This window comes from Haemorhous mexicanus, chromosome 32, assembly GCF_027477595.1.
Source record: "Haemorhous mexicanus isolate bHaeMex1 chromosome 32, bHaeMex1.pri, whole genome shotgun sequence".
Lineage (NCBI taxonomy): Eukaryota > Metazoa > Chordata > Aves > Passeriformes > Fringillidae > Haemorhous > Haemorhous mexicanus.
In genome coordinates, this window is record NC_082372.1 from 2536856 (window position 1) to 2562580 (window position 25725).

The window sequence follows — 25725 nt, forward strand, 5'->3', positions numbered from 1 at the left end:
TCTTTTGAAGTTGAGTAAGTGCCCCAAGTAAATGATCAGGTGTGGTCCATATCGTAAGATCAATGTTCAAGGTGGGCTCACGACGAGACACAAAACCACTCTCAACACATCGCAAGATATCCCGTAAGGCGGCACCCTGCAACGGAGTAACAGTCACTGGGGTAGCTGGATCAGTACCCTTTAGTAATGGCCGCAAAGAGTCCAACAATGAATTAGGGATTCCAACAATAGGTTTTAACCATTGAAGGTCCCCTAAAAGGCGTTGAGCCTCATTAAGGGTTGAAAGTTTCGTTGCTAGCTGCAGCTTTTGTGGACGTACTGCTTGATTCGTAATAGACCAGCCCAGGTATTTCCAAGGGGATGACTGTTGCATTTTCTCTTGAGCAATTACGAGAGATGATTCCGCCAAAGTGGTTTGAATCTGGTGTAGCTGCTGTGTGGTAAAAGGTGTTGCTTGCGCGAACAAAATATCATCCATATAGTGGTAAATAATGGTATCAGGCCATCTCGCCCGCAAGGGCTGGAGTGCTGCATCAACATATAATTGGCACAGCGTAGGTGAGTTCCGCATTCCCTGGGGCAAAACTCGCCATTCAAACCGCTGGTCTGGCCCACCCCTATTAATGGCTGGCAGGGTAAATGCAAATCTCTTAGTATCTTGGGGGTGCAATTCGATGGTAAAAAAGCAATCCTTTAAGTCAATAATTAATAATGGCCAATCTTGCGGAAGCATGGCGGGATTGGGAAGTCCAGGTTGTAGCGCCCCCATGGCCTCCATCTGTTCATTAACCGCTCGAAGGTCATGTAGTAGGCGATATTTCCCTGACTTCTTTTTAATCACAAAAATAGGAGTGTTCCATGGACTAGTGGATAGTTGTAAATGTCCTTGTTGAAATTGCTCCTCCACTAGTTTATGTGCTTGTAGTAAACTTTCCCTTTTTAAAGGCCATTGCTTAACCATTACAGGGGTATTTGTAGTCCATGTAAGTGGAATTGGGAAAGTCCAAGCAATGGCAATTACCCCAAAGGGTGCTCATTTGATAATACAACCCCAAATTGTGCTAACACGTCTCTCCCTATTAAACAGTGTACTGTGGGTGGCAAGGTGACTATTGACAAAACTGTGACCAATTGTTGGTCCTCTATCGTCACCGTCAATGGAGGTGTTTTTCGGGCTAGTGTAAATCCTCCTATTCCTGTAACTGTATCCGTTGTATCCTTAGTGGGCCAATCCTTAGGCCATTTATCGGGAGAGATAATGCTGGTGTCCGCTCCTGTATCTAACAGACCCCAAAGTTCAATTGTATTTCCTGCATAAGTTATTTTCACCTTCTTTTTGGGTCTGCTGTGCAAGTCCATTGTGAGCATTGCTAAACCAGAGGATCCAAAACCTTGGTTACCGCGAGGGGTCTGTTGCAATGGTTGCACTCCCCTATTAAGCTGTGGAAGTGGTATAAATTGTGCAATGCGTTGTCCTGCCTCAATCGTTAGCGGTGGAAAAGGAGTGTAAGCCATAATTTGTATTTGTCCTTGATAATCCGCATCAATCACACCGGGTAACACAAACAGTCCCATTATAGAAACCGAAGATCGTCCCAGCAACAGTCCTCCATAAGGTTGTCCTTCAATTTTTATAGGGCCATATATTCCAGTGGGGATTTTAGTGGGCCGTGTCGTCATCAGGGTGACTTTTACTGCTGCTGCCAAGTCGAGTCCCAAGCTCCCTGTTGTTGCTGGTTGAAGACAGGAGGTGGCGCTGATGTCACGGCAGCGACTTGTGTCTGGGCGCGGCTGCCATTCGGATGTTGCTGGAGCCACGGTGGAAGCACGGAGAGGAGCAAGAGCTGCAAGCACTTGTGATTGTGTGGATTCTGCCTGTTTCTGCAACCCTAGTCCTAGTTCCTTAATAGCACTAACTAAAAATACCTGCGAGCCCGTCGGTTGCAAAGCCATCCTCTCTAAAGCTTCCTCTATGGTCCAGTTGGCACCCAAGGTCGCTAACACCTTTTTAGTGGACTCATTGCTATTTTGCAAAGCACACTGTTTAAGTAATGCCCCGCGCATATACTCTGGCACCCCTGCTCTCTCAATAGCTGCAGCAGCTTTGTCTATAAAACTTCCAAATGATTCCTCGCGTCCCTGCTTAATTCCCATATACATAGGTATTCCTGAGCTATCTTTCACTTGTTCCATAGCGAGCCGCACCAACCTCATCGCTTCTCTAACCTTATCTGGACCCATTATCATTTGGGCTTTGGTCCTTCGATAGTGCCCAACCCCCATTAATTCTTCCAGCGTAACTCCCTGTAACGGGTCTCCTGGTCCCCTCTGTACCGCTAAGGCTTCATTAACACGTCCGTGCCAGTGTGCATTAAATAACAGCTGCTGATGTTGTGTAAATATCAATTTCACAATGCTCCGCAAGTCATTGGGAAGCAGCAACTGTGTATCAAACAAATAGTCGAGCATTTGCTTAGCGGGCTCACTCTTAAATCCAAACTGACTAACTGTCTGCCGCAACTGAGCCAACAATTTCCAATCCAAGGGTGAGTACGTTCCCAATTGCACCGGCTGTCCCTGTTGGTCCACCCCCTGAGTGTACACCACGGGAAATGCCCAGTCTCTTGCTGCATCTACCTCCGCCTCCTCTCCCGTTTCCAGCCCGTGCTTAGCCAGGGTATTCCATGCCTCCCTCCGCTGCCGAGCCATCTCCCCCCACAGGTCGCTGAGCGCCCCAGGGACAGGTTCTGGCTCCGAGGGGGTTGCTTTTGGAATGTCGCGCCCTGAGGTATTTATGGGCTGTAACAAAGTATCCGGAATCTCACTCGCGGGAGGCGCAGAGGGCTGCAAGCCGCTCAAATCCGGACATTTCTCGGGCCCCCCAGGGAGGGGTATCACGACTTGCGAAATGCCAGGTGCTCGAGGTTCACTGTCTGACCCATACTGAGCATTCCGTTTATGTGCCTCAACTGCCTCCCTAGCCGCCCTCTTTTCTGATTCTTGCTTCAACAGCGTATTATGCACTACTCTCCAGACCTTCCCTAGCTTTTTTGCCGTCTTATCGTCCTCCAAAACTGCGTCCCACAATACATCTCCTAACTTACGCCATTCTGTAAGCTCATGCACCGTGTGCGGATTTAAAAAACAACCTTTCGCATATCCCCAAGCTAACAGCCCCGGGAGTTCCTTTTTTAAATCTATTTCTTTTACCCCCCTCCTATCTAAGTGGTGAATAAATAAATCATATGCTGCTTGCCTGTCCATTGTATCGTCAGCGCTGTTGCAACTCTCCGGCTTCGGCAGCACGTATGGCCCAGGACCACCGCTGTAGCTCCTGAGGGTGTCTTCCCTACGTCGTTTGACACCGACCCGGTTGCGTCGGGTCCCAACGCTACTTCACCGACCGTGGCACGTTCTCCCCTGTTTTCTTTTTAAAAGCGACAGAGGCACGTCGGGGTCAACCATTTGTCGGAGAAGGGAGACTCGGACACCAGGTGGTCATCAGCAAGTCTCAATTTATTATCATTATTCTCATGATTAAATATACTAGTTAATCAGCTCATACATATTGCAAAATCATAGCTCCTTATTGGTTAGGCTGCATTTTTCGTCATTGCGAGTTATCACTAACAACTTCTACATTCCTGTAGTTAAGTAACAATTTCTGTTCCGCGTTCGCATCTCTTTTTGCACATTCTTATAAAGCTTCTTTGTTCTCAAGGGAAACTTTGCCCTTGGAGCTACCCTTGGCCTAAATATCTCTCAGCACTATCAAGTCAGCCTGACCATGGCCCTTCTCTTCAAGCCAGCCCTGCACAAAACTCTCCACAGGCGAAGGTGAAGGAGAGTTGGGAGAGGGTGGGGAAAAGGGGAGGGGGACCCCGAAACTGAGCCCGAGAGTGGCTGGAGATTGGGGGATTTGTAGGAAAATGGGGAAACGGGACCCTTAAAGTAATTTTGGGAGCGGCCAGAGATGGGAGGGGAAAAGATGTGGAAGGGGAAATGGGGGAAGGATGGCACAGAGGAAGCGGCAGCGCGGGCAGGAGGGTCCCATGGCGGCCGTGGGGCACAGGGAGTGCGCAGTGGGGATCCGGGTTGGCCCCCGGTGCTCTGGGGGTGCTGGGGGGGCACCCCGGAGCTGTGTCCTGCACTCACAGGGGTGTTCCAGGGGATGAGATTGAAGAGTGTCACTTGTTGAACGGCACGGAGAAGGTGAGGTTCGTGGAGAGGTTCATCTACAACCGGGAGCAGTTCCTGATATTGGACAGCGACGTCGGGGTGTACGTGGGGTTCATCGCCTATGGGGAGATGAATGCCAAGCGCTCTAACAGGCACCCGGTTCACATGGAGTACTACCGGGCTTTGGTGGACACGCAGTGCTGGCGAAACTACGAGCTTTATGCCCCGTTCACAACGGTGGAGCGCCGAGGGGAGCGCGGGGCAGAGCGCGTCCCCTCGGACCCTGCCCTGCCAATGACCCTGGAACTCCTGAAATTCCCAGTATCCCTCGAGTCTGGGAATCGCCTCAGAGGCGGCAGCCCTCCTTGTGTCCATCACTGGGACACCCTCTCCCACCCAGTGAACCCCCCGTGGCTCCTCCAGCCCATCTCAGTCCATCCCGGTCACTCCCAGTGCTCCGCGGCGCGTGCATCTCGGTCGAGCGTGGAGATAACGCCTCTCAGCCAATCACAGCTCGTCCCTCCGATGACCCATCTGTTGCTAGGATGATCCGCAGATCCGAGTGCCCCGAGCTGGACTCGGCCTCGCAGCGCCGCGCACGTCATTGCCAGTTCCATCCCAGTCCATTCCCAGATGCCTCCCAGTGCCACCGCAGTCCCTCCAACTCCCTCCCAGACCCTTCCAGTCTATTCCCAGTCCACTCTCCGACTTTCACGCTCTCTCATAGTGCCGAGTGCCCCTCCCACCTTTCTCAGTGCCACTCCAGTCCCTCCCAGTTCATTCCCAGACCATCCCAGTTCCAACCAGCCCCTCCAAGTCAATTACCAGTCTATTCCCAGTCCATTCCCAGTTCACGACAAGACTTCCACCGTCTCTCCCAGTACCCCCCATCCTCTCCCACCTCTCTCGGTGCCACTCAACTCCCTCCCAGTCCATTCCCTGTCCCTCTCCACCCCACTAAAGCCCTCCCCTCTCCCAGTGCTCCCCAGCTGATTCCAGTGTGTCCCCACTCTCTCCCTCTCACAGTGCCCCCAGTGTGTCCATCTTGCTGGTACCCTCGAGTTCCCAGCCTGGCCCCAGCCGCCTGCTCTGCTCCGTCATGGATTTCTACCCTGCCCACATCCAGGCGAGGTGGTTCCAGGGCCAGCAGGAGTTCTCAGACCACATGGTGGCCACCGACATGGTCCCCAACAGGGACTGGACTACCAGCTCCTGGAGCTGCTGGAAACCCCCACCCCCAGGGCAGGCTCACCTACACCAGCCAGGTGGAGCACGTCAGCCTGGAGCACCCCCTGAGCTGCACTGGGATACGGGGGAGCCCCCGGGGGCACTGGGAGAGCCACTGGGCTGTGCTGGGAGCCACTGGGAAGGAGCTGAAGGGAGCTGTCTTGGAACTGGAAGAGGGGCTGGGGGCTTGGCAATGGCTGGGAAGGGGTTTGGGGGATGCTGGGGAGGGTGAGATGGGGTTGGGGGGGTCCTGGTGGGCACTGGGAGGGGTTTGGGGGTGCTGGGTGTGACTGGGAGGGAGTTTGGGAGCACTGCCATCCTCTCGCCGCCCTGTGTCCTCCTTCACCCCATGTCTTTGCACATCCCCCGTTCCCTACCTGGAATGGTGATTGCTGTGTAAGAGACGGTTGGAAGTTTCCCTCATTTGCGTCATGACCATCGCAAGGACAGACCCTGAGGGCCCTGGCTGGAGTTCTGGCCTGGTTGAAGTGGATGCTCACCAAGTGATTGTGTGCAGGTGTGCTTGCTGTGCCTCCACGGTCTCACACCTGCTTCACCATCCCACAACAGCCCATGAATTTCCCCATCTCTTGGCCAAATGAACTTTCTGAGCTAACTCTGGTGATCCCCCCACGGAAGATCCCTCATCTGCCTCATGATCACCATCAAGGACGGAGACTGAAGCCCCCTCCCAAGGAATGAGACAGAGACCCTTATAATTCTAACACAGGATGCTGGCCTGACGGAAGTGGGATGTCTGCCAAGTGGTGCCTGCAGGTGTGTTCGCTGGACCAAGACTGGTTTCCCACAGAACCAATCCTGAAACAATGGGTCCCGCTCACTGCTGAGATTGCTTTGTCCTGTTTTGGAACATGGACTGTCCATACCTGTTTTCAATACACTTATTCTCTGTTGTCTTAACCCATTCTCCCCTCAGCAGAGGACTATAAGAGACCCCTGAGTTAACCCAAGAATTTGAGATTCTCCTCGATGTGACAAGACGGATCTACTGGCCGGACCACAGGGATTTCATCTCTCCATTGGCAGCTATTCCCCCCAGCCCTTCTTTTTTCCTCTCTCTCTCTCTCTCCTTTATCTCCTTTCTAATCCTTCTATCGCATTTGCTGTGGGCACTCAGTAAAGGTGCATTTGTTTTGATGAATACTGAAATCCCCTCTGTGTTGTTTTGCACTCTGAGATCAGTTAATGAACCATCACGACCCCACTTGTACAAGTGGATCATGGCAGGCCGCGCCGTCCTGGGCCCTCCTTCTGAAAACGGCACTGACCACGCTGTTTAAGATTCCCCTTTTTCCCACCAATTCCTTCTCCTCTGGTCCCAAACCTCCCCTTCCCCCCTACCTACCTACCTCTCCCCCTTCCTGCTGTGCCTCTGCAGCTGGCCCTGCCCCGGGCCCGCGTGGCGCGGCTGCGAGCCCCGTGCAGGAGTCAGCCGGCCTCACCACCACCCTGTGAAAAACCAATCACTCGTTTTAAAAATTTAAATGTTTAATAGTAATAAAATAGTTACAAAAACAGGAATAAAAAATAGGGCAGTAAGAACTTGGACAATCAGAGTTAGGACAATAAAGGACAATAAAAAAGCAAAGAATTATGAACATTTGGATGCTTTCCTCATAAAAGCATGTCAGCTAACAAAGGGTTAACCCTTAAAAGCAATAGCCTGCTGCATATTCATAAATCTCATACATGATGCAAACATTCCTTTCAAAGTAGAGATTTTTCTGGTTATTGTCACCTTACCCCCCCATATCTCGTAAATCCTGGTTTGGCTCCGTGGAGTCTGAAAGAAGGAGGTGAAAGGAGTCTGGTTCTTCATGATAAGGAGGCAATAATTCTTCTCTTTGGGATTTTAGTGTCGTCTTGCTGTTATCTCTGTGAAAAGAATTTCTTGAACATCTCATCCCTTTCTTGAGCTAGTTAGAAAAGTATCTTACATCGCATAGTTTCTATTTTAATATTATGCCATAGCCTAAAACTCTATTTACCACACTACTTAAGAGGATTAACACAGCATTAATTAAGTAAAACAGATTAACTTTCTAACATAACACACATAATATTCCTTTTATTATTTGCAAAAAGCCAACCATATAATACTCATTTTTCACAATAACAACACCCACAATACCAGCGCCAAGGCTGAGACCAAACACTAAAGTCTGTGCCCCTCATGAAGAGGGGATCAAAGAACTGCACCCCTCCTGGTGAGGAGATCAAAAGCCTGAGGAGATTGAGCTGTTAACTCATGAAGTAAAAATGTATTCATTTAATCAAGTATCATCATTTCTGTTACTTTATCCTTTGTGATTAAGACTCAAATGCTTTTCTATTCCTTGTTAATCATAACTAAAAATTATTAATTATTAATATTAATTTGCGGAATAATATTCATTTTGGTTTTTTAAACTATTCAGTCATATTCCCGAGAATCCCCTTATTTTAAGTTATTCAGCATGCATTGATCAATTTAAAAACGGGGAGTTGTGGAGTGCCCCTGTTCCTAAGAGACAGGAATTTGATCTCACCCTCCTTGTGCTGCTAAGAACTCCTCTCTTGCCTCCAATGCCAACTCCCTCCTGGGATCCCCTGTAAAAACCCCCGGCCCTGCCTTTGCCTGGTCCTTCGTCCCCATCCCGCCCCTCCTGCCCAGGGGTAAGGAATAGATTCTGGAGCTTTCTGGAACCAGGACCCATCTCGTTTGTTCCCCTGTCCAGCGCCGGCAGCTGCGCCCTCCGTGGGCACGATGAACCCAGCTGCAATACACAGCAACAGCAGGGAGCCCAGAATTACCCCAAATTCCCCAAAACTCCGGTCAGGGACCATGAAATTACCCCAAAATTACCCCAAAACACCCCGAAATTACCCCAAATCCCCCAAACTCTGCTCAGGGACCAGGAAATTGCCCCAAATTCCCCAAAACTCTGATCAGGGACCACAAAATTACCTCAAAATACCCCAAAAACCCCTAAACTCCGGTCAGGGACCATGAAATTACCCCAAAAACACCCCAAAAAATGTCCCAAAATTCCAGTCAGGGACCACAAAATTACTCCAAAATACTCCAAAAATACCCCACAAAAAACTTAAATTTCGGTCAGAGACTCCAAAATTACCCCAAAATACTCCAAAAAAACCCAAACTCCAGTCAGAGAGCACTAAATTACCCCAAAATGTCCCAAAAAAACCCCAAACTCTGGTCAGAGACCATGAAATTATCCCAAAATATCCCAAAAATACCCCCAAAAGCCCAAAATCTGGTCAGGGACCCCAAAATGACACCAAATCCCTCCAAAATTGCAAAACATCCCTTCAGAGACCCTCAAATCCCCACAGAACCCGCAAACTCCCCCCACATTACCTCGGGATGCACAAAACCCAGTTGGGACCCCCCCCCAAATCCCCTCAGAACCCTTCAAGATCCCCCCTAAATTCCTGCAAGACCTCCCAAATCCCCTCAGGACCCCCCAGAATTCCCCTCAAATGCTGTCACAACCCAAATCCTCTCTCACGACACCCCAAAATCCCCCCCAACCCCTTCAGGACCCTCAATTCTCCTTCAGAACCCCCTAAAATCCACCCTAAACCCCTTCACGACCCCCCAGTTCTCCCTTTAGGACCCCCCAAAGTCCCTCACATCATCTCAGCCCCTTCACATCCCCTTAAAACCACCCAAAACCCCCTCAGGACCCTCAGTTCTCCCTCAGAACCTCCCAAAATCCACCCCAAAACCCCTCAGGATCCCCGATTCTCCCTCAGATCCCCCAAATCCCTTCACATCCCCTCAGCTCCCCCACATTCCCTCACAACCCACCCAAACCCCCTCAGGACCCTCCACATCCCCTGAGGACCCCCCAAACCCCCTCAGGACCCCCAATGCTCCCTCACGGCCCCCCAAACCCCTTCAGGAACCTCCACATCCCCTCAGGACCCCTAATTCCCCTCAAGACCCCCAGCCCTCCCTCAGATTCTCCCAAACCCCATCAGGACCCCTCAAACCCCCTCAGGACCCCCCACATCTCCTCACGACTCCTCACACCCACTCAGAACCACCAATAGCCTTCAGGACCCCTCAAACCCCCTCAGGACCCCCAATTCTCCCTCACGACACGCCCAAATCCCCTCAGGACCCCCAGTTCTCCCTCTCACCCCCCCAAACCCACTCAGGACCCCCCAAACCCCCTCACACTCCCCAAACCCGCTCAGCTCCCCCCAATTCCCTCCTCACCCGCCCCCACCCCCCCCGCTCCCGGTGCTGACCGCGGTCGCTGTCGCCCATCCCGCGCTGCCGGGGGGGTTCCGGGGGCTCCCTCGGCGCCCCCAGATTCCCGCCCCGCCCCCGCTCTCCGTTCCCCGTGACGTCACCTCGCCCCGCCCTTCCCGGAGTTGGCCTGAGGCGGCTCCGCCGGTTCCGCGCGCCGCTACTTGGGGCCGGATCTGCGCCGGGACCGGCTCGTTCGACCCCCGGACCGTCCCCAGAGCGTCCCCGCCGGGCCCGCAGTGACTATGGAGCCCCGCGAGGTGCGACGGGGAGGGGAGAGGGGGACAGAGGGGACCGGGGGGAAGGGGGCAGTGGGGGATAGGGGGACACGGGGGGTGGCGGGGGGTGGCAGGGGCTACGAGTGTGGTGGCAGGGGGTGGCAGAGGGAACAAGAGGCTGACAAAGGGACGGAGGGGACAAAGGGAACCCCTCGGGTGCATGGGGCCACCCCAGGAGGCTGCAAGTGCCACCAGGTCCCTGACACCTCCCCTGTCCCCTCCCCAGCTGTCCCTGGCCCTGCTGCAGCCACAGCTCACCGTGGTGGCCATCCTGGGCGAGCTGCTGGCCACCCTGCCCAAGCAGGACGAGATGATGCTGCTCGTGTCCACAAGGTGCCTGTACAGGGATCTGGAGAAATTCACCAAGGAGCTCCGAGCCACCCTGTACCGCATTGATTTCACCTGGAGGCGCTGCAATGTCACCTCCGATGATGATGATGACCCTGTCACCTCCCTGAGTGAGGCCCTGGCTGCCTACAAGTACACCCCATGGACCGCCTGGGATGATGTGACAAGGGCTAGCAGCAAGTGGCAGGGGGCTGTGGATGTGCTTGTGACCAGCTGGGTCCAGCTGGCCTGGGCAGCCACCAGGCTCTGCAACATCTGCAGGAGGGCGGCCGACATGGCCACCACTGCCACTGCCCGGGCCAGGGAGCTGCAGGACGAGGCTGCCCGTGATGGGACAGCTCAGGAAAACATGGTGGAGCTGGGTCAGGCCCTGGGTGGGGAGGAGGGGGCCGAGGTGGTGGCCAGGCATGAAGCCCAGGTGAGGATTGATGCCAGGGTGACTGCCAGCGAGGCAAGAAGGGCCACCAAGGTGAAACAGTGGGTGGATGTGGCCCTGGGGCTGCTGGAGCGCTTGGTGGCCGCGTGTGACGAAGCCACCGCGTTCCCCCGGGAGCTGCAGCACAGGGTTGGGGACATTGAGGCCACCCTGAAGGGGACAAATGAGGTGTCTCCTGATGTCCCCAATGACTTGGTGAACAAGGTGGCCGTGGCCGAGGACCTGTGGGAGGCCAACGCCCGGCTGGTCATGCGTCACCTGCTGGGGCCACTTGACGACATCATGAAGTTCTATTTCACTGGTGCTCCCACCAGCCCCAGTGTCTGTGAGGTGGCCGAGCGGTGCCAAAGAGCCATTGAGGACATCCCAAGGCTCCTTCGAACCCCGGAGTGTCCCCAGACCATCCCCGCCGAGTCTCCAGTGAGCATGGAGCTCCAAGAGATGTGACGGGGAGGGGGATGGGGGGACAGAGGGGACACTGGGAGAGGAGGGGACATGGTGGGGGGAGGGGGCAATGGGGGATGGTGGGGACACGGGGTGGTAGGAGGGGACAGGGGGTCGCAAAGGTGACAGGAGGGAGTGGCAGGAAGGGGGGAGGTGACAGAGAGGGGTAGGGGAAATGGAGGTGAAGGGAGCAGTGGGGGATTTGGATGACTTGGGGATTGGGAGGGGACATGGTGGCTGCAGGTGGTGGTAGAGAGGACAGCAGGGGTGACAGGGGCTATGAGGGGAGGGTCAGGGGGTGGCAGAGAGAACAAGATGCTGACAAAGGGATGGAGGGAACAAAGGGGACCCCTCGGGGGCAGAGGGACACCCCAGGAGGCCATAAGGGCCACCAGGTCCCTGACCCCTTCCCTGCCTCCTCCCCAGCTGTCCCCAGCACTGCTGCACCCCCAGGCCACTGTGGTGGCCATCCTGGGTGAGCTGCTGGTCACCCTGCCCAGTCGGGACGAGATGATGCTGCTCGTGTCCGCAAGGTGCCTGTACAGGGGCCTGAAAGACTTCACCTGGGAGCTCTGGGACACCCTGTACTGCACTGGTGACACCTGGTGGCACTGCAGTGTCACCTCCTATGATGATGACTCTACCACCTCTGATGATGATGATGACCCTGTCACCTCCCTGAGTGAGGCCCTGGCTGCCTATGAGTACACCCCATGGACCACCTGGGATGATGTGACAAGGGTGGCCAGCAAGTGGCAGGGGGCTGTGGATGTGCTTGTGGATAGGTGGGCTGAGCTGGCCAAGAAAGCCACCGAGCACCACAACACCTGCAGGGAGATGGTCACCGCTGCCCGGGCCAGGGAGCTGCAGGCCGAGGCTGCCCGTTTTGAGACAGCTCTGGAAAACACAGTGGAACTGGGTCAGGCCCTGGGTGGGGAGGAGGGGGCTGAGGTGGTGGCTGAATACAAAGCCCAGGTGAGGAGAGATGCCAGCTTGGCTGCCAGCAAGGCAACCAGGGCCACCATGGTGAAACAGTGGGTGGATGTGGCCCTGGGGCTGCTGGAGCGCTTGGTGGCCGCGTGTGACGAAGCCACCGCCTTCCCCCGGGAGCTGCAGCGCAGGGTTGGGGACATTGAGGCCACCCTGAAGGGGGCAAATGAGGCATCCCCTGATGTCCCTGAGGACCTGGAGGCCAAGGTGGCCGTGGCTGAGCGGTTGTGGGAGGCCAACACCTCCCTGGCCAAGGATCACCTGCTTGGGACAGTTGACGACATCATGAAGTTCTATTTCGATGGTGCTCCCGCCAGCCCCAGTGCCTGTGAGGTGGCCGAGCGGTGCCAAAGAGCCATCGAGGACATCCCAAGGCTCCTTCGAACCCCGGAGTGTCCCCAGAGCATCCCTGCTGGGTCCCCAGTGAGCATGGAGCTCCAAGAGGTGTGATGGGGGGGGGGGGGGCGTGGGGGGTGAGAGGGGGACATGGGGCACTGAGGTTGGTGGGAGGGGACGGGGTCACAAAGGGGACAGCAGAGGGTGGCAGGGGCTACTAGTGTGGTGATACGGGGTGGCAGAGGGGACAGCAGGTAGGGTAGCAAGGGGTGGCAGAGGGGACAAGGGGTGACAAAGTGACAGAGGGGACAGCAGAGCCCTCTAAGGAGGGGACTATTCCCGGAGTGTCCCCAGAGCATCCCTGCTGGGTCCCCAGTGAGCATGGAGCTCCAAGAGGTGTGATGGGGGGGGGTGGGGGAGTGGGGGGTGAGAGGGGGACATGGGGCACTGAGGGGGAGGGGAAGGGGCAGTGGCAGATTGGGGGGACACGGGAGGTTGGTGGGAGGGGACAGGGGGTCACAAAGGGGACAGCAAAGGGAGGCAGGGGCTACTAGTGTGGTGATACGGGGTGGCAGAGGGGACAGCAGGTAGGGTGGCAAGGGGTGGCAGAGGGGACAAGGGGTGACAAAGTGACAGAGGGGACAGCAGAACCCTCTAAGGAGGGGACAAATGGTACCCCAGGAGGGCACAGGGGCCACACCAGGAGGCCACAGGTGCCACCAGGTCCCTGACACCTCCCCTGTCCCCTCCCTAGCGATCCTTTTCCCCACTGCTGGAGGCTCTGGTGTCCGTGGTGGTCACCCTGGGCAAGGTGGCGGCCACCGTGACCGGGCCACACCGGGGCGTGCGGCGCTGTGTGCCCCCGAAGTCCCTGCACGCAGCCCTGAGGAACTTCACCTGGAGCCTCCGTAAGACCCTGGACCACCCTGGTGTCACCTCCCTGGGCGACCCTGCTGTCACCTCCCTGGGCCAGGCCCTGGCCACCCTCAGGGCCACCCCTGGGGCCACCTGGGCCGATGTGAGAGCCGCGGCCAGCGCCTGGCGGGAGTTGGTGGCCGCGCATGAGCAGAGATGGGACCAGCTGAAAGAGGAGGCCACCAAGCTCCGTGATGCCTGCGAGGATGTGGCCCCTGCCCGGGCAGGGGACCTGCAGGACGAGGCCACCCACAGAGGGACAGCTGGGGACAGCCTGGTGGCCACAGCCCAGCAGCTGATGGTGGCCCTGGACAGGGATGAGGAGGCCTCGGCGGGGCCCACACGCAATGCCCAGGTGTCAGTGGCCACCAACGAGGCCGTGGGAGAAGCTGTGGTGGCCACCAAGCGGGCAAGGGTGGCCATCAGGAGGAGACACTGGGCAGAGGTGGCCCTGGGGCCACTGCAGCGCTTGGTGGCCGCGTGTGACAGAGCCACTGAGTTTATCAGTTACACAGAGTGCCAGCTCAGGGACATCGAGGCTGCCCGGAGGGGACAAAGGAAGCGTCCCCCAATGTCCCCGAGGCCTTGGTGGCCAAAGTGGCTGAGGCTGAGCAGCTGTGGGAGGCCAGCGCCCGCCTGTTCAAGCATTACCTGCTGGGGACACTTGGGGACATCCACAGCCTTCTCTTGAGTCCCTATGGTGGCCGTGGGGGCCCCGATGGCCCCGGCAGCCGCACGGTGGCCAAGCAATGCCAAAGAGCCATCAAGGACATCCCGAGGCTGCTTCAGGACAGTGACGTCACTGCTGTGACGTCATCGCGGCAGTGACATCATCGGGGACATCGCTGCAGTCACCTGTCCCCTCCCTGTGCGGTATTTGAGACAAGTCTGGGGAATTTTTGGGGAATTTTCATTGAAATTGCCCCAAATTCTGATGGAAATTCCTGGGGTGATGTCACTGGGGACACTCTGGGGGCACTCAGGGACATGCAGGGATACTCAGGGACACTCAGGGACAGGGGACAGGGGTGAATGAGTCCCCTGAGCAGCTTCCAGCTTTCCACTGTGCCTGCAGCAGAGCCAGGTCATAAATTGCAATTTTACAATTGGCTTTTGCAATTCTGCATTGCCTTTTGCACTTTTGTATTGCCTTTTGCACTTTTGTATTGCCTTTTGTACTTTTGTATTGCCTTGGACACTTTGTTATTGATCACCCACAATCTGATATGGTGTTTGATACGGATATTGATTATCAGTGACTCCTTGTGGCTGCTGGTTGGTGCAATATAATCTGTCTGTTCATGTGTGCACCGTACAGCCAATAAATAAAAAACTTAATATTTATTTTATTAATATCCTCTATATAAATCAGACCGGTCTGATCTGAGCCCTGTGTCAGACACATCCCTTGAGCCCACTGAGGGACGAGTGGTCAATAAAGCCATCCCAACGTTCCTTGAGGGGAGCACAGCCAGGGAGCTGCTTCAAGGCGCTGTCACTGAGAGATTTCCCCTTGGAAACCCGGGGTGGGATGGAAATACACCCGAGCAGATGGCAAAATTAAACTGATATCAAAGCCTCGTGGAATGTGGGTTGAAACATGGGGTCTCTAAAGCTGTAAATTGGTCAGAGCTTCAGCAAGTGAGGCAAAATGATGATGAATCACCCCCTGGTTTTTTAAACAGGAAACAAGAGAAACTGCCATCAAATATACTGATGTAGATCCTGAATCAGCTGAGGGTAAAGCACATCTGGTTTTGTTTTGTGTGGGTCAGACTTCAAATGATAAAAGAAGAAAAGATAAAGGGAGTTGAAGACAGAGATAAACTGCTGGAGGGTGCCTGGAAGGTGTTTTGAGACAGGGGCCCAAGGGAAAGAGTTCATCCCAACCCAGCAAGAAGGCAGCTCAGGAAAAGTCACCCAAGAAAGCTTCCCCTGCGGAGAAGGAGCAGAGTGCATCCTGTAAGAAATGGGGGCACTGGAACAAGGACTGTCCAGTGCTGAAAGAAAAATCATCAGTCCCCAGCTGCCAGCAGAACAAACCTCAAGCAGCTCAGGCTCTGAGTGATGGGGGCCGAGGGCTGTCGTGGCATTAATTAGCATTGACTCCATGACTGCAGGAGGCTGATCAATCACCTTATCCTACCATACTGTATTGTTCTGTACTAATTAATAAACTCACCCCCTCACAGACAGTCCAATACAGACAGATCCAATTGGTCAACCAATCCAAACTCCATCACCAATTAAGATAATGGCCAATTAAGAAAACAGCCTTTGGTAAACCAATCTGCATAACACATTGTGCACGTGCACAACAACAGGTGCAGCAAGGAAGCAGATAAGTGAGAGTTAAGGCCCCTGGGCCTCCACACCAGTGCATCTTCCTTTTCTTCACAGCCTCCTTCTCTTCCACACAGACAAAGTTTAGGATTGACAGATCCTGGCTTGGGAGAACAACAAGGGGTGAGCCACTGGGGTTGTGTGAGAAAAGAGCCTCACTCTTTAGAATTTTTAAAAGTTTAATAAGGGATAATTAGAGACAAATCAGTAACAGCACTGGGTGCTTGGCAATGGCCAGAGGCACAATGGTTAACCACAGCAACTCTTCTTGTCTAGTTTTTCCATTGTATTGTTCAAAATATACACATTCAAACATTTCTTTGAACTCCTTTACATGTTCCAGGAATTCTTTAGGTTGGTTTGACCCCCAAATCACCTTTTTAGAGTACGTGCAGGAATCGTGGGTTGTTGTTTTGAGGGTTGTGTGTCACTCCCTCACAAGGGCCCCCTGTTCTGTGGTTGCAGCAGGTGACAGTTACTGACAGTGGAAGGGTCAGTGGCAGGGACCCTCATCACATCCCTTCCTTAAGTGTTATCTGACCATGCAGACGGTTTTAGCTACTTCCACAAGTCCTTTAAACCAGCATTAACTATTTCACAAATATCTCTGAGTCATTCTCATTATTGTCAGTTAGATACAAAAATAAAAGCATTAGTTATTATTTCACAACTACAGCCACTTCTGCAAAAGTTAACATTACAATGCACAACACATGGCATCCACTTTAATAGTTTATGAAAGCCAAAACTATAATGTGTGTTTTTCACACTGTCCACAAACTAAAATATCATCCATAAATGATGTTCTGAGGATACGAGCTACACGGGGGCCAGGGCATTGGCCACAAGAACCTGACAAATTATACTATAGCAAAAGCAGTGAAAGGTGATTACAAACTGTACCATATCAAACTCGTTGTGATTAAGAATAATTTGCACAAGTCCATACATAATAGCAAAAGCCAACACTGCCTAGTTATTTACACCAAAGCCAGGGCAGGTTTTTCCCTTGCACGGAGCACTTGGGCCTTCCTCGGGCCCCTTCTGCCCTCCTGCAGAGCCGCTGGCATTTTCCAGCACACACAGTTTGTAACCCAGAGCCGGGTGCAGCCCCGAAGGCTCCAAGCGCCTCCTTCCAGGCTGACTCTGCAGGTGCCGAGGCTGCTCTGGGCTCTGCCAGGGCTCTACTGGGGCTCAGCTCTGGGCCGGGCTGGGCCCGCTCTCCCCTCACATGGCTCCGGGCAGCTGAGGCACAGCGGGAGAAGGAAGGGACACGTCAAGGGAGTCGAGGTTTGAGAGAGTTTTTATTCCAAAAACTGCCATAACCAACAAGAACCATAACAAACAGATTGTGCAAACTACCATAACCAACTAACAGTACTAACTACCATAACTATCAGAGCTAACTACCAAAACTAACTAGTTGTCCTAACTACTGTAACTAAAGGCTGTCCTCAAGTGCTTCATCTCCTCCGCTGCTCCCTCAGTTGCTTCGCTGCAGTGATCAGAGGGGTCAGGCTGGAGAGAGGCTTGGCTGATGACAAAAATGGGTGCTGCCCAAAGGATAAAAAAGAAAGAAATGAACTGTTACTTCCCAGAGTCAAGTTCCTCACAGGCTCTGTTGCAACAGGACAAAGGGAAATGGTTTGAAACTCAAGAGAGGGGAGCAGGCTCAGATTAGATCTAAGGGAGAATTTTTTAACCAGGAGAGTGGGGGAACACTGACAGAAGGTGCCCAGAGGTGTGGGAGGTGCCCCCTCCCTGGAAACCTCCAAGCTCAGGTCGGGCAGGGCTCGGAGCCCCCTGACCTGTTGAAGATGTCCCTGCTCGCTGTGGGGCACCAGGCCCAGCTGGCCTCGAAAGGAGCCTGCCAGGCCAAAGCAGGCGAGGATTCTGCTCGCTCTGCGTGTGGAAAGCAGCGAGGCTGGAGACTGTCGGGAGGGGGCCCCACAAGAAAACCCCTCCCTCGCGCTGCTGCTTGCCCTGCAGCCCTTGGCATTCACCTGCAGCAGCTCCTGGGCAGCCCAGCGCCGCTCCTCGTCCGGCTCCAGGCTGCACTCGAGGAAGTCCCGCAGCAGAGCCGACAGGCGCCGGGGCTCCTGCAGCTGCGGGGTCCCGTTCTGCCGGATCAGAGCGCGAGCCTGCAGGGAAAGCAAACTCAGTGCTCTGCCAGCTTCCTTCACACCCACACGGGCTCACATCCACCCCGGGTTCTCAGCCCCAGCTCCAGGGGCACTTTCCTCCCTGACAGAGATGCTGCTCACAGCTCATTTTTCTGTGCCAACCAAAAAACCCAAACCCTGGGGCTGCCACAGCCACTGCAACATCCAAATGATCTCTCCCCGAGAGCCAGTTTCATTGGCTGACTCTGTTAGTAGGAACCTCCATCAGAAATAGCACATTTTGCTTCTCCAAATGTGGACACCAGCTGTACAGGCCATTTTCCAGAGTCAGTGTGGTCTGCCTGGGTTATTTCACAGGATTCTTACATCAAGTGCATCTCTGCAGTGCCACTGACACTCAAGTGAATGCATTCCTGATGCCCCATCCCAGAAACTGCCAGGCGAGAAACAGGAGGTTTGTGATGCTGAAAGCTCAGCTTTGGTGACACAGAGAAAGTAGCTTGGACTAGGAAAGAAATATGTTAGACTATGGGGATGTTAAACAATCATCCTCAGGTTTTCAACAACTTTCACAGTGAGAGGAATCAGGGGGGAAATCATCTTGCAAAACCTCCTTTAGATACTCCTGCAGAAATCTTGTTGGGTTTGGGGATGGGATGTGGGGTTGGTTTGGGCTTTTCTTGCAGGGTAACATTAGAGCTGATGCACTTGCTTCACATTTCCATGTCATCCTCAGAGCCAGAAGAGCTGCAACAACGTAAATCCCAAAGCAAATTGTTGCTGGAGACTGCAGAATATTCGACTGTCTTGAGGCTGGAGTCCTCTGGGAATTCCCTTTCCATGTGCAGAAACCTCCAGCTGCTGCTCCCAGGGCAGGGTCCCCCTGTGCTCACAGGCCTCTGCAACCACTGGAGAATTTGCCTCTTACCATGGCCCCCGTTTCCCTGAAGTAAGGAGGTTCTCCTTCCACCATCTCGATGGTCACAATGCCAAAGGCCCAGATGTCCACCTTGGGGCCATAAGGAGATCTGGTCACAACTTCTGGGGCCATCCAGTGAGCAGTGCCCACCATGGAGCTGCGCCGGTCCTGCTCAGGGCTGAGCTGAGCACAGAGGCCAAAATCAGCTGAGGACAGAAACAAACCCTGTCAAAGGCAGCTGGAATGAGGAAACCAAGCACAAAGATTCCCCACTCTCCATCTGAGAATGCAGTAGTGAAGTCAGCGGGAAAAGTCCTCAGGGCTGTAGCCAAGTAAAGATGGAACTGGATCCTTACAGAAACCCTCAGCTTTCATGCAGTGGCTTTTACTGATTCCCTTGGAGCTTTAGATTCCCACTGCTGCCCCTCTGGAAGGGCCATAGCCAGAGCAAAGGCACTGCTGGCACCCTGCTCCTCTCCTGAGCTCTCTGCAGGGGCAGCCGCTCTCAGCTGGCAGCAGGGCCCGGGCAGTGCCCCCAGCAGCCCTTGTGGGGCTCTGGCCTCACTGGGAAGCAGCCCCACAGCCGCAGCCCGGGAGCTCCGTGCCTGGCCGGGAACACCCACCCAGCCTGACAGAGCCGTCCATTCCCAGGAGGATGTTGGAGCTCTTCAGATCCCTGTGCATCACCCGGTTGGAATGGAGGAAATCCAGGCCCTGCAGACACTGAGAGAGAACAAGAAACACCAGGGTAAAAACCAATGGCCGGAATATATCACACCAGAAAGGACAGTTCAGAATTCTGCCAGCAGCAGCTTTGCTGGGACAGGCCAGGAGTGCAGTGCACACAAGCTCCAGGCAAACGGTTCAAGGCAAAGCTGAGAACAGCAAATCAAATCAAAAAAGGACAGAGAGTACCACAACAGCAGGAGAGAGAGCAAGAACAGAGCAGAAGTGCAGTGATGCTGGCAGGCTGTTCACTGCAGAGGCTCTTTCTTCTCCAGCTCATGAAAACAGCACAGAAACAAAGCCCTGAGCATGGAGCCACTCCTGTTCTCATGCCTGTTTGGAAGGACCATCGTGCCCCAGCCATGGGAGTGACAAGCAGGATCCCTCACCTCCCGACTGACAGCTGCCATCTCTCCTTCAGCCATGCGTGTCTGTCTGACAACGTCCTGCAAAGTTCCTCCATCCATGTATTCCATCACCAGCCACAGCTCTCCATCAACAAGGAAGCTGGAAGAGGAAAAGAATGGCATGGAGATGAATGGGCAGTGCTCAATTCCCCCATGGAAAAGCCTGGATGGAGTTTTGTTTCCAGGTCACTTGTCAGTGAGGACAGAATCAGATGGAGAGACATTCCTGCCCGGCTGCCCAGCCCTTGGAATCTGCACAGTCTAAAGGAGAAGGAGACACCTGTGAGAAAGGACAGGCCTTAGATGGCAAGCAGGTGAAAAATGCAGGTTAGCAACAGCCCAGATCAATGTGGAACCACAACACTTGCCCCCAGCTGGTTCAGCTTCTGAACTCCTAAGTTCCACCATTCCCTCCAGAACAAGGCAACACAACTGCCAGGGTTAGCCAGGGGAGGAGGCCGTGCAGCACTTGGGACAAAAGCAGTCAGAAAACCTTTCAGAAAGTCCCTTCAGAAACAGGCAGGGCCAGTGGAAAATGGGCAAATGAGGCATTGCTGGAAACAAGAACCTGGTCTGCCTGGCATCTGTAGCAATGGAAAAGGGCTGGGAAGAAGAAGCCAAGGGAAATAATTTTTGCTGTGGTTCATCAGCACTTGTTGGGAGACACAGCAAACGGGGTCAACTTGAAGGAAAAACCAAAGCAAAGCAACAAAAGCACACGCAGGGAGTGAACTGCCAGGCTGTTGTTTGGGGAAGATGTGGCTGGGTCAGGCATTTTCAAAACAGGCTACAGACTAGGGATGCAGGAAAGGTTAACGCAGGGCCGGGGCACGGGATAAGAGCTGAAGCATTCACCTGTCCAAAGAGTTGACAATGTTGGGGTTCTTCTTGTCCTTCAAAAGCAGGATCTCATTCACAGCTCGTTCCCTGTTCTGCCCTCGGAGACTCATTTTCTTTATAGCCACCTGAAGGGACATGGCAGCCCTTGAACTGCAGGAGTCTGTGGCAGGAGGCCACAGCAAACACGGAGCGAGTCTGTTTGGAGCGACGGAGCCGGGCTGTGCCAAACTGCCTTGGGATGGGACACCAGAGCTCAGCAAGTGCCATTCCCACAGCCCATTGCTCTGCCAGCTGGGGGCTGCTCACAGGACACATGGCCAGAGACATTTGGCCTTGCAAGCTCTGCAGAAATGGTCCCTCAGCTGTCAGCCTCCAAGCTCTACCAACATCCTCTGCACCTACAGTCTGCTCAAATGGCCTCAACACTCTCATTATTATTATTCAAACCCATTTTGAAAGCAGGAGCTAATTTTAGTTCTGTGAAAACAGAGCAAAACAGCCAGGAACCCTTTAGCAGTTCTATGGGATTTAGTCATGATTTCAGATGCAACTGCTCTGTTTGGGATTGCACAACAAAGCAAACACGCACATCCATTGCTCAGGTGATCCCTGTCACAGGCTGTCACTGACACCAGACCCAAACACACCTGCAGGGTTTGGGAGAGAGCTTTGCTCTGGACATCCATCTTCTCATTTCTCTCCCTTGCCCTCTGTGAACAGCTGAAGTAGGACTAAAACCCCAAATTGAGCCCAAGCAGGATCTCTCCCTAATTAGGCCTTGAGGCTCCATTTGAAGATGAAAGGCAGGATGGAAATACTGCTAAATAGTGTTCCTGTCAGAGGCTGGGGTGAAGATAAATTGGGCCTCAGTCTCCAGCAGCTGATGCATTCACACTTTTAGATATGCAGACCAAGCCAGTGTGTCCTGCTCTGACAGACACCGCTGCCCTCCTTGCATTCCTTTGGCACTTCAGAAGGACCAGGTCTGTCCCAGCTGTGCTCTGCAGGCTGACACTGCTCTGCCTTCAGAGGAGCAGCCTGGGCAGGAAAGCTCTGCTGGCCCCCAAAGCTGCAGCCACAGCTCCCAGCAGAGGGGAAAGCCCTGGAGAGCTGCCAGGCGTGCTGGGCGTGTTGACACTGACCTCTCCTCCAGTGGCCCTGTCCAGTCCTTTGTAAACGGTTCCGAAAGCCCTGGAGACAAAACAGCAGAGAAGAAAGAAGCAGCGCTTTAGGCCCTGGCAGTGAAAGTCAGCCCAGACAGGAGATCTCTGCTGCCTGCAGCCTTCTCAAACACCTGGGTGCATCGACCCTTCCAACAACAGCACAGCAGCCACCAGCCCTCTGCCATGCAAGGTGGGCAAGAGAAAACTGAGACCTAGCACGAAGGAATTGGGCTGGAGCAAATCCCAAATGTCCACCCTGAACTGCTTTAGTTCAAAACCTAGGAGGGGAAATGGGTGTCTAAAGAACTGGAAAAGAATGCATTTCATCCTTTTCCATGTCCTGCCTAAGACTTGCAGGTTCCACAAGGGCCCTGCCATCAGGCAGGTGATGCATTTTCCCCCAGAGTGCATCAGCTCTGTGTCTGTTACTGAATGGATGGGGTCTGCTGCCTGTGCTAGAATAGAGCCCTTATTAGCTCATCTCTGGTTTCTGTTCTTAAACCATTAGGTTAATAATCATGACCCGTGGATATTTTTCAAAGGAAAATATTTGAAAGAAATCTTCTTGAGAATTGCTTTCTGACAGTCATCAGATGGTGAGTTGCTCTTTTAGGCAATCGAATTCCAGGGACAGAAGATCTTCCAGGTCCTGCTCCGTGCTGCAGGCAGGACACTGCCAGCCTCAGGGGGCTCTGACGATGCCCCCTGACCACAGTTATCAATTCTGATCAGGACTGCGAGACAGCAGGATGGTAGCCCAGTGTCTGAAGGTGTTTGGAGATCTCCTGACTTCTCACTGGATCCTGCACCAGCACAACCCCTGGCCCTGCTTGTGCAGAAGTCGCTGCCGTGCCCTTACCCTTGGCCAATCTGCTCCAGCTCCAGGTATTTCTCGGCAGGCTCCGCCTCGCTCACGGTGTTCCCTGAAAGAAACCACGTGGAAGAAGCTCCCTCCCAGAGTGAGACCCCGCCCTGCAGCAGAGCCAGAACGCAGCCCCACTCCCTGGGGCCGTGAGCCCCTTGGTCTCAGCTGGGGAAGGACAAGAAATGGCTCGGTGACATTCAGCTGCAGAGCAACCCTGGGTGCAGCTGATGCCGACACACACACACAGCGCCCTGCTCGGGCACCCAGGGACAGAGCAGACGTACTCAGCTGCATCAGGCACCACTCCCCTCTCCCCTCTGGCTGCAGGGCTGTGCTGCTGTCAGAATGCTCAGCCCAGGATCCCACAGAGGAGGGAGGTTCGGTGTCCTCTTCCCAAAATTCTTCAGCTTCTCCATCCTCTTCCCAAAACGCTGCCGGTTCGCCATCATCTTTCCAAGCCAGGGGATGTTTGCTGTCCACTTCCCATGCTGGGAGATGTTCACTCTCCTCTTCCCAAGACACAGGATGTCCTCCATCCTCATCCCACACCGGGAGTTGTCTGCTGTCCTCATCCCATGCCTTGGGAGCTTGGCCATCCTCGTCCCACTCCGGGAGATGTCCACTGTCCTTGTCCCAATCCGCAGGAGCCTCGCTGTTGCATTCCCACACCACGGGATGTTTGACCTCGTCTCCCAGAACAGTGGGAAGCTCACTGCTGTCTTCCTCCTCTTTGGCCTCCTCTTTGGAAGCAGAGGGAGCCACAGGAGGTGCTGGTGCTGCTTTTGTGCCCTGTGGACAGACAGCAGCGTGAGGGACGGGAAGTTCTACCTCAGTTCTCACCTTATTTATCCTCAGCTGCACATCCAGCTGCACTAAGCAGAAATTGGGTTTGGAGCTGTTCCAACTAACAATGGGCTAAAGTTGACATTGCCACTTATTGCTGGGAATTCAACATTCCACCATGGCTAAAGCCAGCCAGCAATCCTCTGCCTGCAAAGCCAGACCTGCAGCTCTTCAAAAGCTCTTCAGCAGAAAAGGAGAAAACTGCTGGGGATCGCTTTGCGCTGCTGCTGCAGAGACACTGACAGGAATTTTCCTTCAGCCTCCCAGGCTGGCCCTCACCTGCCACATGCCAAACTCACCACTTGCTGCACAATTCCAAACACCAAAGGTTCCTTTCCCACTCACCGAAGGAGGAGCTGCTCGGGATCCACAGAAGAAGTGCCCTGAAATGGGAGAGGGAACATGAACCAGATGCTGTTAGGAGAAAAACTGCCTGTGGTGGGAAATGCCATGGAGCAAGGCAACCCCAAGAGAGCATTTTGCTCTCACAGCATCCCTGCAGGAGCCACAGTCCCTTCCCACAGCAAGCAAGAGAACAGCACAAAATACTGGGCTGGGTCAGTTCTTGGCCGGAGCAGCAAACGGAGGGAGTTCCAGGCTCTGCTGGCACAGACTGCCTGCCTGAGGGAACAGAACCCCCCAGGGCTCTTTGCAAATGCCATGCAAGCCCCCCTGGCTGCAGACACCCCCTTTTTCAGCTGCAGCTGCTGGCAGCAGCTCTCCCAAAGCAATGGTGTCTTCATGGCAATTTGGTTCCAAAATCAGCTCAGCTCCAGAGGAAGAACACAAAGCACACAGCAAGTCCAAAGCCACAGATGCTGCACCGAGGGAAAGCCTCGACTTACGTGCCAAGTGGGTTAAAAAATACCCTGAATAAGCCACAGAGTACAGAGTGCAAACTGCAGCAGCCACGTGCTGGATCATTTTGGCTGCGCTGCACACGTCTGCAGTCTGTAGCCCTGCAAGCACAGAAGGACACCCGTCAGGGCTGGGCTGGCTGCTGAGAATGCCTCGGGCAGGAGGATCCTCTGGCAGCAAGCCCAGAGCCACTCTGGGCACTGAGGCCTCCGTGTCCCACGGCAACGGGAGCACCACGGGGACGTGGCACTGCTCCTGTGACACCACAGCAGCAGCTCACGCAGAAACCGCCTGGAAGGTTCTCCTGTGTCACAAAGGAGCACAAAGATCCCTCCCAGGGCACAGCCTATTGCCCAAAGGATGCCAGAGGAACTCGGAAAATGCAGCACACAAGGACACCCCATAGCCCAGCCTGAACACTGAGGGGGAACAAGGACGGCACCAAACCAAAGGAAACGTGACCTTTAGTCACTGATACTTCTGACTAAAAGCAGCAAGCCTTGTTCCATCAGGGATCTTTGTTCTAGTTCTAAAAACAAGCAAGGGTCTCCACTCTAAATACACAAATTGCAGGAACTGGGGAGGAGGTGGGATTGGGAAGGAGGAAGAGGAGGGAGAGAGGAAAAGGAGGAGTAGGAAGAGGTGGAGCAGGAGCAGGAACAGGAGGTTCCAGTGCCCCCTGTGGCCGCAGCCGCGGGACCATCGCCCCCACCTCGTCCTGCAGGTGAGAGGGGAGGAGGGGCTTGTCCCAAATCTATCAGGGGTGTCGCTGAGAGGGTTTTTTATTGGGGTGTGTTTGGAGACTGCAGATTGTGGATTTGAGCCCCAAATATCATCTGGCGTCTCTTGGAGGTTTTTTTCTCTGTGTTTATAATTTTGGGTCATGCAGGACCCCAAGGCTGAGCCCCTTGGGGGGATCTTTGGGGGTTCACGTGGCCATTGCCCAGTATGGGCAGGGGAGGACATTGGTGCTGGGGACCCCTGGGAGAGCAGAGGAGGGGAACCCCTGGGACCCCCAGAGTGGGGAGAGCAGAGAGGGGCGATCCCAGAGCTGGGGGACCCCGGCTGCCTTGAAAGGGGGGGAGCCTGGAGAAGAGGGACCCCTGGGACTCCTCGGATCTCAATGTAGAGCATCAGGGGAGAAGGGACCCCATGGACCCCCCCTGGATCATCCCTAAGCAGGATACTGGAGAAAGGACAAGC

General features: G+C 54.2%; 3 protein-coding genes and 1 long non-coding RNA gene across 4 annotated transcripts; 3 read left to right on the plus strand and 1 right to left on the minus strand.

The window, feature by feature from the left end:
• The first annotated feature begins 3968 nt into the window (after positions 1–3968).
• On the plus strand, positions 3969–5602 carry LOC132340586 (uncharacterized). Its single transcript, XM_059871660.1, has one exon. It carries the CDS (start codon positions 4003–4005, stop codon positions 4726–4728), a length of 726 nt encoding a protein of 241 aa, XP_059727643.1. The 5' UTR covers positions 3969–4002; the 3' UTR covers positions 4729–5602.
• Positions 5603–5763: 161 nt separating this feature from the next.
• LOC132340653 (uncharacterized) lies at positions 5764–6576 on the plus strand. The gene is made up of 2 exons (XR_009489970.1): positions 5764–6183; positions 6344–6576. It is a non-coding gene; the product is annotated as an uncharacterized LOC132340653 (long non-coding RNA).
• Positions 6577–9812: 3236 nt separating this feature from the next.
• LOC132340475 (uncharacterized) lies at positions 9813–14263 on the plus strand. The gene is made up of 6 exons (XM_059871501.1): positions 9813–9948; positions 10193–11170; positions 11621–12628; positions 13275–13451; positions 13494–13844; positions 14081–14263. Exons 1-6 carry the CDS (start codon positions 9934–9936, stop codon positions 14261–14263), a joined length of 2712 nt encoding a protein of 903 aa, XP_059727484.1. The 5' UTR covers positions 9813–9933.
• A 2800-nt stretch (positions 14264–17063) lies between these two features.
• Positions 17064–23417, minus strand: LOC132340476 (serine/threonine-protein kinase PAK 3-like). The gene is made up of 9 exons (XM_059871502.1): positions 23369–23417; positions 22816–22879; positions 21936–21984; positions 20809–20918; positions 19936–20053; positions 19444–19543; positions 18830–19026; positions 17782–17919; positions 17064–17331 (listed from the first exon to the last, which is right to left on the minus strand). Exons 1-9 carry the CDS (start codon positions 23415–23417, stop codon positions 17242–17244), a joined length of 915 nt encoding a protein of 304 aa, XP_059727485.1. The 3' UTR covers positions 17064–17241.
• Between the last annotated feature and the right edge of the window lie 2308 nt (positions 23418–25725).

Excerpts from the sequence above, each read along its gene's own strand:
- LOC132340586 (XM_059871660.1), top strand. The coding sequence starts at position 4,003 with ATGGGGGAAGGATGGCACAGAGGAAGCGGCAGCGCGGGCAGGAGGGTC.
- LOC132340475 (XM_059871501.1), top strand. Across the intron at positions 13,452-13,493 it reads AGACCCTGGACCACCCTGGT|GCCCTGGCCACCCTCAGGGC; the intron begins GTCACCTCCCTG and ends TCCCTGGGCCAG. Across the intron at positions 13,845-14,080 it reads CTGTGGTGGCCACCAAGCGG|CATTACCTGCTGGGGACACT; the intron begins GCAAGGGTGGCC and ends CGCCTGTTCAAG.
- LOC132340476 (XM_059871502.1), bottom strand. The coding sequence starts at position 23,417 with ATGGCCAAGCTCCCAAGGCATGGGATGAGGACAGCAGACAACTCCCGG. Across the intron at positions 22,880-23,368 it reads GACAGCAGACAACTCCCGGT|GGAACACCGTGAGCGAGGCG; the intron begins GTGGGATGAGGA and ends GGTTTCTTTCAG. Across the intron at positions 19,027-19,443 it reads GGACGGCTCTGTCAGGCTGG|CTGATTTTGGCCTCTGTGCT; the intron begins GTGGGTGTTCCC and ends TTCTGTCCTCAG.